The sequence below is a fragment of the Anomaloglossus baeobatrachus genome, chromosome 11 (genome assembly GCF_048569485.1).
Source record: "Anomaloglossus baeobatrachus isolate aAnoBae1 chromosome 11, aAnoBae1.hap1, whole genome shotgun sequence".
NCBI classification, from domain to species: Eukaryota; Metazoa; Chordata; class Amphibia; order Anura; family Aromobatidae; genus Anomaloglossus; species Anomaloglossus baeobatrachus.
Window position 1 is genome coordinate 47,663,048 of NC_134363.1, and position 13,336 is coordinate 47,676,383.

The window sequence follows — 13,336 nt, forward strand, 5'->3', positions numbered from 1 at the left end:
TCAGGCTCTGCACCGCACACACACACACACATCAGGCTCTGCACCGCACACACACACATCGGGCTCTGCACCCCACACCACATCGGGCTCTGCACCCCACACCACATCGGGCTCTGCACCCCACACCACATCGGGCTCTGCACCCCACACCACATCGGGCTCTGCACCCCACACCACATCGGGCTCTGCACCCCACACCACATCGGGCTCTGCACCCCACACCACATCGGGCTCTGCACCCCACACCACATCGGGCTCTGCACCCCACACCACATCGGGCTCTGCACCCCACACCACATCGGGCTCTGCACCCCACACCACATCGGGCTCTGCACCCCACACCACATCGGGCTCTGCACCCCACACCACATCGGGCTCTGCACCCCACACCACATCGGGCTCTGCACCCCACACCACATCGGGCTCTGCACCCCACACCACATCGGGCTCTGCACCCCACACCACATCGGGCTCTGCACCCCACACCACATCGGGCTCTGCACCCCACACCACATCGGGCTCTGCACCCCACACCACATCGGGCTCTGCACCCCACACCACATCGGGCTCTGCACCCCACACCACATCGGGCTCTGCACCCCACACCACATCGGGCTCTGCACCCCACACCACATCGGGCTCTGCACCCCACACCACATCGGGCTCTGCACCCCACACCACATCGGGCTGTGCACCGCACACCACATCGGGCTGTGCACCGCACACACACACACACACACATCAGGCTGTGCACCGCACACACACACACACACACACATCGGGCTCTGCACTGCATACACACACATCAGGCTGTGCACCGCACACACACACACATCAGGCTGTGCACCGCACACACACACATCAGGCTGTGCACCGCACACACACACATCAGGCTGTGCACCACACAAACACACACACACACACACATCAGGCTGTGCACCACACACACACATCAGGCTGTGCACCGCACACACACATCAGGCTGTGCACCGCACACACACATCAGGCTGTGCACCGCACACACACATCAGGCTGTGCACCGCACACACACATCAGGCTGTGCACCGCACACACACACACACACACATCAGGCTGTGCACCGCACACACACACACACATCAGGCTGTGCACCGCACACACACACACATCAGGCTGTGCACCGCACACACACACATACATACACACACACACACACATCGGGCTGTGTACCGCACACACACACACACACACACAGTTATATAATATACATTATCCCCCTCATGCACTCTCTTCTCTCCCACTGCACTGTCTCCTCTGCCCGGAAGCACTCCCCTGTCTCTCACCCCCATGAAGTCTCGTTTCTGCCCCCCTGCTGTGTCACCCATGATCTCTTCTCTAGTCCCCCCATTCTGTCAGCCCTGGACGCTCTTCTCTAGCCCCCTCCTTCCCCCCTGCTCGCTCTCCCTTCTCACTCGTGCAGCATGCTGTCTCTTCTCCGTGCTGTGATGATTGCAGTGTCCTATACAGAGCTCAGTGCTGTTGTTCGCTGGTGTCAGGTGACATCCCTGCTTCTGACTGTATTCAGAAGCCAGGAGCATGGGAGGCTGCAGTCATCAGAGACAGTGCACGGTGGGGAGGGGGGGTCACAGTTGCCCGGGCACCATACAACATAATGAGCTGAGGACACTGTTGGGCAAACAGCGCTCACGGTATCCTAGACAGAGAGGGCAGCCCTGTGTTTGTCCAGCACATACAGTGCAGAGATAGCAGCGCACAGGGAGGGGGGCGGGGCTCATCGCACTGTACAGCCCAGCAGGGCGGCAACATGCAGTGGCAGATTTGCATGTCAACATGGTCCTGCCCATGTTGACATGAAATGACCGGAAGTAGCAAAATCACAGCAGGAGCAGTCACATGACCGCTCTGAGCCGGGGGAGAGGGGCTGGCAGCAGGGCAGGTAAGTGCTCTCTATCTACTTACCTGCCCCAATGTAGCCCAATAGTGTAAATAATAAAAAAAGCAAAATAAGCCGGATAACCCCTTTAACTCATTCTGCAGCCAGGGGCTACAGAAGGCAAACGGTGCAACTTTTTTAATGAAACCCAATTGCAAAAATGATTTTTAGCCCCAGATGCACGTATTTAAGTAAAGAAAAAAAAATGGACGACCCCCTTTAAGTAATTATATTTCAAGGAGGAGTAACATAGGAACGTCACAATGCACAATCCCAAGTGAGCACAAGTTTTGTGCCTAGGTTAACAGCCTCAGGTACATCTATGTGTCCAGAGTCCAGAGCCAAGGAACAAATAGATTTCATGTTTACGCTGAGGATCATGGTGACTTCTGGATCGGACGCTCCAATTAAAGCGTCCATGTCCCATTACTGTAATCCGAGCAGGAGTGATGAGTTTCATGTTACGTCCCTGGAGAACGGCCATGATTGAGCACTTACCGCAGGTTCTGCCGGGGGCTGCGCCTCTTGTTCCGGAGGGGCTCGGTCTATGGGTACTGCCAGGCAAAGCCCCAAAAAGGAGCCTAATAGAAGGAGCGGGATCTTCATCCTCAGAAACTGCAAAGAATACAAAATCCTTTAAATTGATGATTTCTACCAAATTTCACAAATGGACATAATTTGTATATTGTGCCAAGCCAGCCCCCCTGTGCCCCCAGTATCATCCGCATGGTGTTCAAAGCCTCCATTGTACAACATAGGGCCAGCGCATGCGCAGTTTCTTTAGCCCTGGCGCCATTTTGAGGTCACTTTTACATAGTGGTAAAGCCGATAACCTGGAACAGACAATGGGACCGGCGTATGTAAAGAAAAAAGCTGATTGTTATAGGGAAAAACAAACTGCGCATGCGCGAATGTGAAGATTGGCGCCATGAGAATGATGGTGGGCAAAACCACCAGTAAAGAAAGAGTGCCGTATCAAGGTCCAGAAAACAATTATGAGTTAGTTAGTGTAAGGCTTTAGCCAAAAAAGCATGGGGAGCAACCCCCAGATTTAAGCCTGTAATGCCCTATGGTGGAGGAGCAGGTTTGGAGTATTTGGAGCGGGCTCAGGAGCTGAGCAAGCTCAACACATAGCAGATGCCAGCTGTGTAACACAGACAGTATATGATTCTAACAGCAGCAAAAAAGCGTTTCTAATACTGTAGTATTGTGGTACAGATTAACAAAAATATATAATTAAAAAATAATAAATTTATATATATATATATATATATATATATATATATATATATATATATATATATATATATATATATATATATATATATATTATATATATATTTCATATATACACATTTCATATATACACACACACGCTTTTTTAATATATGTATTAATAAAAAAAACTAAAAAAATATACATATACAGTGGGTACAGAAAGTATTCACAACCCTTTAAATTTGTCACTATTTGTTTCATTGTAGACAATTGGTAAATTCCCAAAGTTCATTTTTCTCCTCATTAATGTGCACTCTGCACCCCATCCCCCATCTTGTCAGAAAAAACAAATGTAGAAAGGTTTTGCAAATTTATTAAACAAGAAAAACTGAAATCTCACATGATCATAAGTATTCAGCCCCTTTACTCAGTATTGAGTAGAAGTGCCCTCCTATTGAGCTAGTACAGCCATGAGTCTTCTTGGGAATGGTGCAACAAGTTCTTTACCCCTGGATTTGGGGATCCTCGGCCATTCTTCCTTGCAGATCCTCTCCAGTTCCGTCAGGTTGGATGGTGAACGTCGGTGGACGCCATTCTCAGGTCATTATGTAGAGATGCTCAATTGGGTTTAGGTCAGGGCTCTGGCTGGGTCGGTCAAGAATGGTCACAGAGTTGTTCTGAAGCCATTCCTTTGTTATTTTTGCTGTGCTTAGGGTCATTGTCTTGTTGGAAGGTGAACCTTCGGCCAAGTCTGAGGTCCAGAGCACTCTGGCAGAGGTTTTCTTCCAGGATATCTCTGTACTTGGCCGCATTCATCTTTCCTTCAAATGCAACCAGTCGTCCTGTCCCTGCCCCCATAGCATGATGCTGCCACCACCATGTTTCACTGTGGGGATTGTATTGCGTAGGTGATGAGCAGGACCTGGTTTTCTCCACACATACCGCTTAGAATTATCACCAAAAAGTTCTATTTTCGTCTCATCAGACCAGAGGATCTTATTTCTCATTGTCTGGGAGTCCTTCATGTGTTTTTTTGCAAACTCTATGCGGCTTTCATATGTCTTGCACTGAGGGGAGGCTTCTGTCGGGCAACTCTGCCATAAAGGCCCGACTGGTGGAGGCTGCAGTGATAGGTGACTTTGTGGAACTTTCTCCCATCTCTCTACTGCATCTCTGGAGCTCAGCCACAGGGATCTTGGGGTTCTTCTTTACCTCTCTCACCAAGGCTCCTCTCCCACGATTGCTCAGTTTGGCTGGACGGCCAGGTCTAGGAAGAGTTCTGGTGCTCCCAAACTTCTTCCATTTAAGGATTATGGAGGACACTGTACTCTTAGGAACCTTGAGTACTGCAGAAATTCTTTTGTAACCTTGGCCAGATCTGTGCCTTGCCACAATTCAGTCTCTGAGCTCCTTTGACCTCATGATCCTCATTTGGTGTGACATGCAGTGTGAGGTCTTATATAGACAGGTGTGCGCCTTTCCAAATCAGGTCCTATCAGTTTAATGAAACACAGCTGGACTCCAATGAAGGAGTAGAACCATCTCAAGGAGGATCACAAGGAAATGGACAGCACGTGACTTACATATGAGTGTCTGAGCAAAGGGGCTGAATACTTATGACCATGTGATATTTTAGCTTTTCTTGTTTAATAAATTTGCAAAAATTTCTACACTTCTGGGGGGCTTTTCCTGACAAGATTGGGGATGGGGTGCAGAGTGCACATTAATGAGAAAAAAATGAACTTTCGTGAATTTACCAAATGTTTGCAATGAAACCAAGAGTGAAACATTTCAAGGAGTCTGAATATTTTCCTATATATATATATATATATATATATATATATATATATATATATATATATATATATATATATATATATATACATACATACATACATACATACATATATATATATATATATATATATACATACATACATACATACATACATACATACATACATATATATATATACATTGTGAGGCAAATCCTGGGATATGAAGAGGAATTATGATGTCCAGTCACAATCGCTCTCCTCACTCCATGGCCGTGCCCCCTCCCTTCTTGTTCTCAATGTCCAACATCTTGGAAGGTGTCACATCCTAGCAACACATCCCATGGCCATCTCCTGTGATATGGAGATTAGATGATGTGGGAACAATGGACACAGGATGACTCCCTGCCGTGACCCTGTGGTAGGGGCTGCTATCTAATTAGCAAGGCTATGGAAGTATCCAGACAGGACGACTCCAGTAAAATATGGTTCATATCTCGCAAGCCATATTTCCGATAAATATGGCAACCATAAAAATGGTGTTTGCGCATGCGGTCGATGCTGGCACACCTTTTTTATGGAAGTGGGAGCTTGGGAAGTACCCCAGGCGTGATATCAGCCAATGGGGAACTAGTAGACAAGTCATGAGTCCTCTCGTTCTGTAGCTAAATTCATAACTGTCACAATGAGAGCGTTGGCGTCCGTCTACGACGCTCCCAGGCAAAGTTATGGCCAATATCCCCTTTCTGGATAATTCTGACTCAAAGCGGGGGGAGTGGCAGTGCTTCCCTGTGAGGTCACTAAGGTAGGAGGGGACCTGGATTTGCCCAGGTTGATAACCCTACTTCGGCCATTTTCCAGTGTTCTTTCGCCAGGGGTCACGTGTAGGAAACATCTGTGGGAAGGATCCTAGAAACCTGGTCCACGGCGCCCCCCTGTGGCCAGACGCACAAGGTAACTGCTGGAACTGTGTATGCCTGTTTGTAAACCATGCTTTATCTGTAACTGTACTCTGACCTATGTATATTCTGTAGATCTCCTATTGTATATATTGTAGTTTCTAGTGTGCTTTAGGCTGATTAAATTATATAATTAATCTTGGGCTGTTCTGTTATCTCGATCTTGAATCCCACGTCTGTGTGTTCGGCTAATAGTTACCGTGAAGCGGTTGGTGGCAGCGAGTTGTGCCAAGGATTATTGTGGGGAGGCCAGTGAGATTCGGGGAGATTTTATATATTCCGCCCGCGGAGGTCGGGGGAATATATACCCTACTCTCACCGGGGACCCTTCAATAATCGGCATAAGTAGTATAGCGGCCTCCTTGCTTATTGTCGGGCAATTCCATAATTGGCCTGACTATAAGAGGGGCGCTAGAGAGCGCGTCACGTGCTCTGTCTGTCGGTCGGGAGGTATAAAGGAGGGGTGACCCCCACTTGTTACCCCCCGATTGTGACGTACTGGTAGCCAGCGCGGGGGATTTCTGAGTGACCCCCCCCGGTGGTTCGTGACATATTGGTGGCATAGCGGTGGGATCGAGATAATAGTGTGTGTGAGTGTGAGACCCATACTCCCAGACACTAAAGACTGCCTGCAGCAGCTGTGGCTGCTGGGGTCTTCAGACTAGCTCAACACTAGAGTGTCAGAGTGCAGATACTGTAAGGTGTGTGGGTGCATCAGGTGTCAGTTCTGTGTCAGTGACCAAAAGTCTGCAAGAATGGCTGATGGCACCAGGAGCAGAGCTATGCAACTGGCCAATGCTAAGGCAGGAGCCGAAGAGAGGGAGGACGGTGCTGTGGACAGCAATGAGGAGGTTGACCACGAGTCCTCCAGGAGCCCGACGCCAGAGAACCGTTCTGCAGAGAACAGCGCACAACCTGGCAATTATGGACAAGATGAGGAGGAGCTCGCCCAAGGGTCCTCAACGAGCCAGATGCCAGTCCTCCGCTCTGAAAGGGACAGTGAATCGCCTAGCTCTGCAGCGTGCCGCAGATCACCACGGGCCATTCCACCGAGCCTGGGAGGCTCGGATAGCCTTCTTCAAATGGCTATGGCCCTACTCCAGGCTGGAGACCGGGAGGGCTACAAGGAACTCATGGCAGAGCGCAGGGCAGCGTGTGAGGCTGAGGCTGCGGAGCGGCAGGCAGAGCGTGAGGCTGCGGAGCGAGAGCGACAGGCAGACCGTGACCACCAGCTGCATCTAGCCAAGCTCCAGCCCTCATCAGCCACACGTGACCTTCAAGACACCAAACTTCCAAAGGTCCGTGTTGAGGACTTCCCAGTGCTGGAGAAGGATGGAGACTTGGACTCTTTCCTGACTGCTTTTGAACGGACTTGCCTGCAGCACCATCTGGACAAGGATCAGTGGGCCAAATACCTGACCCCCCGTCTAAGGGGTAAGGCCCTGGATATCCTTGGGGACTTGCCTGCTGAGGCAGATCAGGGCTACGACACCATCAAGCGGGCCCTGATCCAACAGTACAACCTCACTCCGGAGTCCTACCGCAAGAAGTTCCGGAGCCTGCAGAAGGGACCAAAGGACTCCTGGGCTGACCACCGGCGGGCACTTGCCCGAGCTGCCGACCACTGGACCCAAGGCCTGCAGCTTTCCACCGGACCGGAGATCCTGGACTTGTTCATCACGGAGCAACTCTTGTGGAACTGCCCTGAGGATCTCCGCCAGTTCATCCGAGACCAGAAGCCAAAGGGGTCCACGGCTACAGCTGCCCTGGCCGATGACTACACCAACAATCGGGCTCCTGAGGCCAGGAGAGCAGCCACCAGCAGCACCTGGAGAGGGGGTAAGATGAACTCTGCGACTGCCCCACCTGCCCCTAGACTGCAGGGGGTGTCCCCCTCAACTCCCCTCTCCAGGCCCGTGGCAGAACCAAGACGGTGCCACCAGTGCAACCTACCTGGACACTTCAAGGCCATGTGCCCTCAGCGTCCCAAGGCCCCGGCTCCGTCCCCGTCCCAAGGGCCGCCCAAGGTGTATTGTGTGGGTGGGGGTGGTGGTAGGTCCCTGGACAGCTTCCAACCTGTCACCGTCGGCCGGTCTGTGACCATAGGACTGCGAGACAGCGCCTCGGAGGTGACTCTGGTGCGGCCTGAGATGGTGTCCCCCCAAGACTTGATCCCTGGAAAAACCCTCGCTGTCTCCGGGATTGGAGGCATTGACCCTGCGCTGCCTGTTGCTGGCCTTTATTTGGACTGGGGCGCAGGGCGAGGGGTGAGGGAGGTGGGGGTAACTGATCGGATCCCCGCAAACGTGCTACTTGGGACAGATTTGGGGCAGATAACCTCCCAGTTTGGGCCCCCCCCCAAGGGCTGAACCTTCAGCCAGTACTGACAGGCCTCCGGACAATGTTAATGTGTTATCTATGAATGATGTAAGGGAGGGGGGAGTGAACTCTGATACTTCTGCTTGCATAGACACACACACAGCTGCAGCTGTGACAGGGGAGGGGGTCAGAGAAAGGTGTGACCATGCCTCTACAAGTGATCAGCCAGTGAGCTGGGATCTGCTGCCCTCTGCAGGGATAAGCAGAGAGCAGGGTGCTGCAGGGGGAGGACCAGTGTGTGGGGTGGGGGCTACCACAGCCAATGTGGGGTCCCCAGAGATTTCACAGCGGGGTTCTGTTGCTGCAGGGGGGGGAACAGGCAGGTGAGATTAGGGCCGGTCCAGGAGCGGAAGTGCTCCCAGGTAAGATCTCGGTACATGGTTCCCCCACAACCGGGGTGTCAGGAAGCCAGGTAGGTCTGCCTGAACCGGCGACTTGGTCAGGAACGGAGGAGGAGCAGGCACGACCCACGGTCGCAGCGGCTGTGGCCGCTGTCACCCGCAGTGGGAGTGCTGGAAGCCAAGGGGCCTCCCGGAGGTCCGATAGCTCTTCCCCTTCTGACCAAGTGGCAGCCGAGTCAGGTGGAGGCCAGGACACAGGTCCCGGGGTACTGACCGAAGATGTGACAGTCTCGTCGATTCTGGCCACATCTAGTCAGGGGTTTCAGGCAGCGTTAGAAGCTGACGACAGCCTGAAAGCTCTAAAGGTGCAGGCGGCACAGCCTCCCTCGGACTCGGACCCGGAGCGAGTGGTCTGGGACCAAGGACGGCTGTACCGGGTCACGGTCCAGCAGGGTTCACCGGAGGCGTGGCCCAGGGACCGACAGTTAGTGGTACCCTATCCGTTCCGGACGGAGTTGTTGCGGATCGCACATGAGATTCCGATGGCCGGACACCTAGGGATCGCTAAGACCAAGGCCAGGTTAAACCAGCATTTCTACTGGCCAAAAATGGGGGCCGATGTGGCTGCCTACTGCCGTTCGTGTGAAACCTGTCAGAGAGTGGGGAAGGCGGGGCCACACCCCAAAGCCCCACTGGTATCTCTGCCCATCATCGATGAGCCTTTCAGGAGGGTGGCTGTGGATCTGGTCGGCCCGCTGGCCATCCCCAGCAGCTCCGGGAAACGCTTCATACTGACGGTAGTGGACTATGCCACCCGGTACCCAGAAGCAGTGGCCTTGTCGTCCATTCGGGCTGACAAGGTGGCCACCGCATTGCTGGAGATTTTCTCCCGAGTGGGTTTTCCCCAGGAAATGCTCACTGACCGGGGGACCCAATTCATGTCCCAGCTGATGGAGGCCCTCTGTAAGCAAGTCCAGGTGCGACATCTGGTGGCCAGCCCGTACCATCCACAGACTAATGGCCTGTGCGAGCGGTTTAATGGCACCTTAAAGCAGATGCTTAAGATGTTGGTCGACTCCCATGGGCGTGACTGGGAGCGGTATCTCCCACACCTGTTATTTGCTTACCGGGAGGTTCCACAGGCCTCAACAGGATTCTCACCGTTTGAGCTCCTGTACGGGCGACGTGTGCGGGGCCCCCTGGCTCTGGTGAAAGAGGCTTGGGAAGGGGATTTGGCCACCCCTGGAGTGTCGGTTATCGAGTATGTCATGCGCTTCCGGGACAAAATGCAGGCCTTGACGCAACTGGTACACGACAATATGGCTCAAGCCCAGGCCGATCAGAAGCGTTGGTACGACCAGAACGCTTGTGAGAGGACCTACCAAGTGGGTCAAAAGGTGTGGGTACTGGTCCCCGTACCACAGGACAAGCTTCAGGCAGCCTGGGAAGGCCCATACCTCGTGTACCAGCAGCTCAACCCTGTGACGTACCTGGTCACCCTGGACCCTGCCCGTGGAAGGCGGAAGCCCTTCCATGTGAACATGATGAAGGCACATCATGAGCGGGAGGCATGTGCGCTCCCCGTGTGCAACCTGCCCGAGGAGGGAGAAGCGGAAACCCTCTTGGATATGCTAGCCCAGGTTAGGGCAGGCGGATCCATTGAGGATGTGGAGGTTGGCCACCAGCTCTTGGAGGACCAATGGTCCCAGCTGTGGGCCACCCTACACCCCTTCCGGGGGTTGTTTACCAACCAGCCCGGAAGGACTGACTTGGCTGTCCATCACGTGGACACTGGGGATCATCCCCCGATCCGGCGTTCAGCATATCGGGTCTCCCTGGAGGTGCAGCAACACATGCGCCAGGAGATTGACGAGATGCTGAAGCTGGGGGTGATCCAGGCATCCAACAGCGCTTGGGCCTCGCCTGTAGTCCTCGTCCCTAAGAAGGACCGAACCACTCGGTTCTGCGTGGACTACAGGGGGCTCAATGCTGTCACGGTCGCCGATGCGTACCCAATGCCACGCATCGATGACCTGCTCGATCAGTTGGCCGGGGCTCAGTACCTGACCATCATGGATCTGAGCCGGGGATATTGGCAGATCCCCCTGACTCGCAAGGCCAGGGAACGCTCTGCCTTTATTACCCCATTTGGACTGTACGAGTCCACGGTGATGCCATTCGGGATGAGGAATGCCCCTGCCACTTTCCAGCGGATGGTCAACACCCTGCTCAAGGGACTTGAAGGGTACGCGGCCGCGTACCTGGATGACATTGCCGTCTTCAGTCCCACCTGGGAAGATCACCTAGAGCATCTAGCACAGGTGCTCAGGCGGGTCCACCAGGCAGGTTTGACCATCAAGCCGGGAAAGTGTCAGCTGGCCATGAGCGAGGTCCAGTACCTCGGTCACCGGGTAGGCGGGAGAACACTGAAGCCCGAGCCTGAGAAAGTGGAGGCCATCGCATCCTGGCCCACCCCCAGGACCAAGAAGCAGGTGATGTCCTTCTTGGGGACCGCTGGGTACTATAGGAGGTTTGTTCCATGCTATAGTAGCCTGGCAAAGCCCTTGACGGACCTCACCAAGAAGAAGCTGCCCTCTGCAGTCGATTGGACAATGGACTGCGAGACAGCCTTCCGGGCCCTAAAGGACGCCCTGTCCAGCCCGCCCGTGCTACAGGCAGCCGACTTCACGCGGCCGTTTATAGTACAGACCGACGCCAGTGACTTCGGCCTCGGTGCGGTGCTCAGCCAGGTGGACTCTGCGAGCCAAGAGCACCCAGTCTTGTACCTGAGCAGGAAGCTGTTACCGAGGGAAGTGGCCTATTCCACGATGGAAAAGGAATGCCTGGCCATAGTGTGGGCCCTGCAGCGTCTGCAACCATATCTATACGGGCGCCACTTCATCGTGGTGACGGACCACAATCCCCTCAGCTGGTTGCACACCGTCTCTGGGACGAATGGACGGTTGTTGCGATGGAGCCTTGCGCTCCAGCAATACAACTTCACCATTCGCCACAAAAGGGGCCGGGACCACGGTAACGCAGACGGGCTGTCCCGACAAGGAGAGGTCGCGGACGGGCGCACGGGGGAACACCGGAGTGTGCTGCCCCCTAGCGCCCTCAACAGGGGGGAGGTGTGAGGCAAATCCTGGGATATGAAGAGGAATTATGATTTCCAGTCATAATCGCTCTCCTCACTCCATGGCCGTGCCCCCTCCCTTCTTGTTCTCAATGTCCAACATCTTGGAAGGTGTCACATCCTAGCAACACATCCCATGGCCATCTCCTGTGATATGGAGATTAGATGATGTGGGAACAATGGACACAGGATGACTCCCTGCCGTGACCCTGTGGTAGGGGCTGCTATCTAATTAGCAAGGCTATGGAAGTATCCAGACAGGACGACTCCAGTAAAATATGGTTCATATCTCGCAAGCCATATTTCCGATAAATATGGCAACCATAAAAATGGTGTTTGCGCATGCGGTCGATGCTGGCACACCTTTTTTATGGAAGTGGGAGCTTGGGAAGTACCCCAGGCGTGATATCAGCCAATGGGGAACTAGTAGACAAGTCATGAGTCCTCTCGTTCTGTAGCTAAATTCATAACTGTCACAATGAGAGCGTTGGCGTCCGTCTACGACGCTCCCAGGCAAAGTTATGGCCAATATCCCCTTTCTGGATAATTCTGACTCAAAGCGGGGGGAGTGGCAGTGCTTCCCTGTGAGGTCACTAAGGTAGGAGGGGACCTGGATTTGCCCAGGTTGATAACCCTACTTCGGCCATTTTCCAGTGTTCTTTCGCTGGGGGTCACGTGTAGGAAACATCTGTGGGAAGGATCCTAGAAACCTGGTCCACGGCGCCCCCCTGTGGCCAGACGCACAAGGTAACTGCTGGAACTGTGTATGCCTGTTTGTAAACCATGCTTTATCTGTAACTGTACTCTGACATATGTATATTCTGTAGATCCCCTATTGTATATATTGTAGTTTCTAGTGTGCTTTAGGCTGATTAAATTATATAATTAATCTTGGGCTGTTCTGTTATCTCGATCTTGAATCCCACGTCTGTGTGTTCGGCTAATAGTTACCGTGAAGCGGTTGGTGGCAGCGAGTTGTGCCAAGGATTATTGTGGGGAGGCCAGTGAGATTCGGGGAGATTTTATATATTCCGCCCGCGGAGGTCGGGGGAATATATACCCTACTCTCACCGGGGACCCTTCAATAATCGGCATAAGTAGTATAGCGGCCTCCTTGCTTATTGTCGGGCAATTCCATAATTGGCCTGACTATAAGAGGGGCGCTAGAGAGCGCGTCACGTGCTCTGTCTGTCGGTCGGGAGGTATAAAGGAGGGGTGACCCCCACTTGTTACCCCCCGATTGTGACGTACTGGTAGCCAGCGCGGGGGATTTCTGAGTGACCCCCCCGGTGGTTCGTGACATACATACATACATACATACATACACACACTGAATGTATATATGTAAATTGAAATGCTATTTATTTGGTTGACGCCCTCCCGCATAAACCTCAAGAAGAAGCAATCATAACGTAAGACGTACCCCAAATTGGTATCATTAAAAACTACAGCTCGGCACCCAAAAAAACAAGTCCACAGACAGCTCCGAGGACAGTAAAATAAAAAAGTTACGGGACTCAGAAAGTTTCTTTATTTACCAATAAAGTTCAAACTTTTTTTGTAAATAGTAAACAAACAAGTTTTATATGATAATA

The 13,336-nt window shown here is 52.7% G+C and overlaps 1 protein-coding gene across 2 annotated transcripts in view; it reads right to left on the reverse strand.

The window, feature by feature from the left end:
* The window catches only part of NUCB1 (nucleobindin 1), a 47,062-nt gene that overhangs the window by 28,916 nt on the left and 4,810 nt on the right, over positions 1 to 13,336 (reverse strand). For both annotated transcript variants that reach the window (XM_075328798.1, XM_075328797.1), the window contains exon 2: positions 2,432 to 2,548. In XM_075328798.1, coding sequence (XP_075184913.1) covers positions 2,432 to 2,548 — 117 coding nt within the window. The remainder of the gene's footprint in view (positions 1 to 2,431; positions 2,549 to 13,336) is intronic.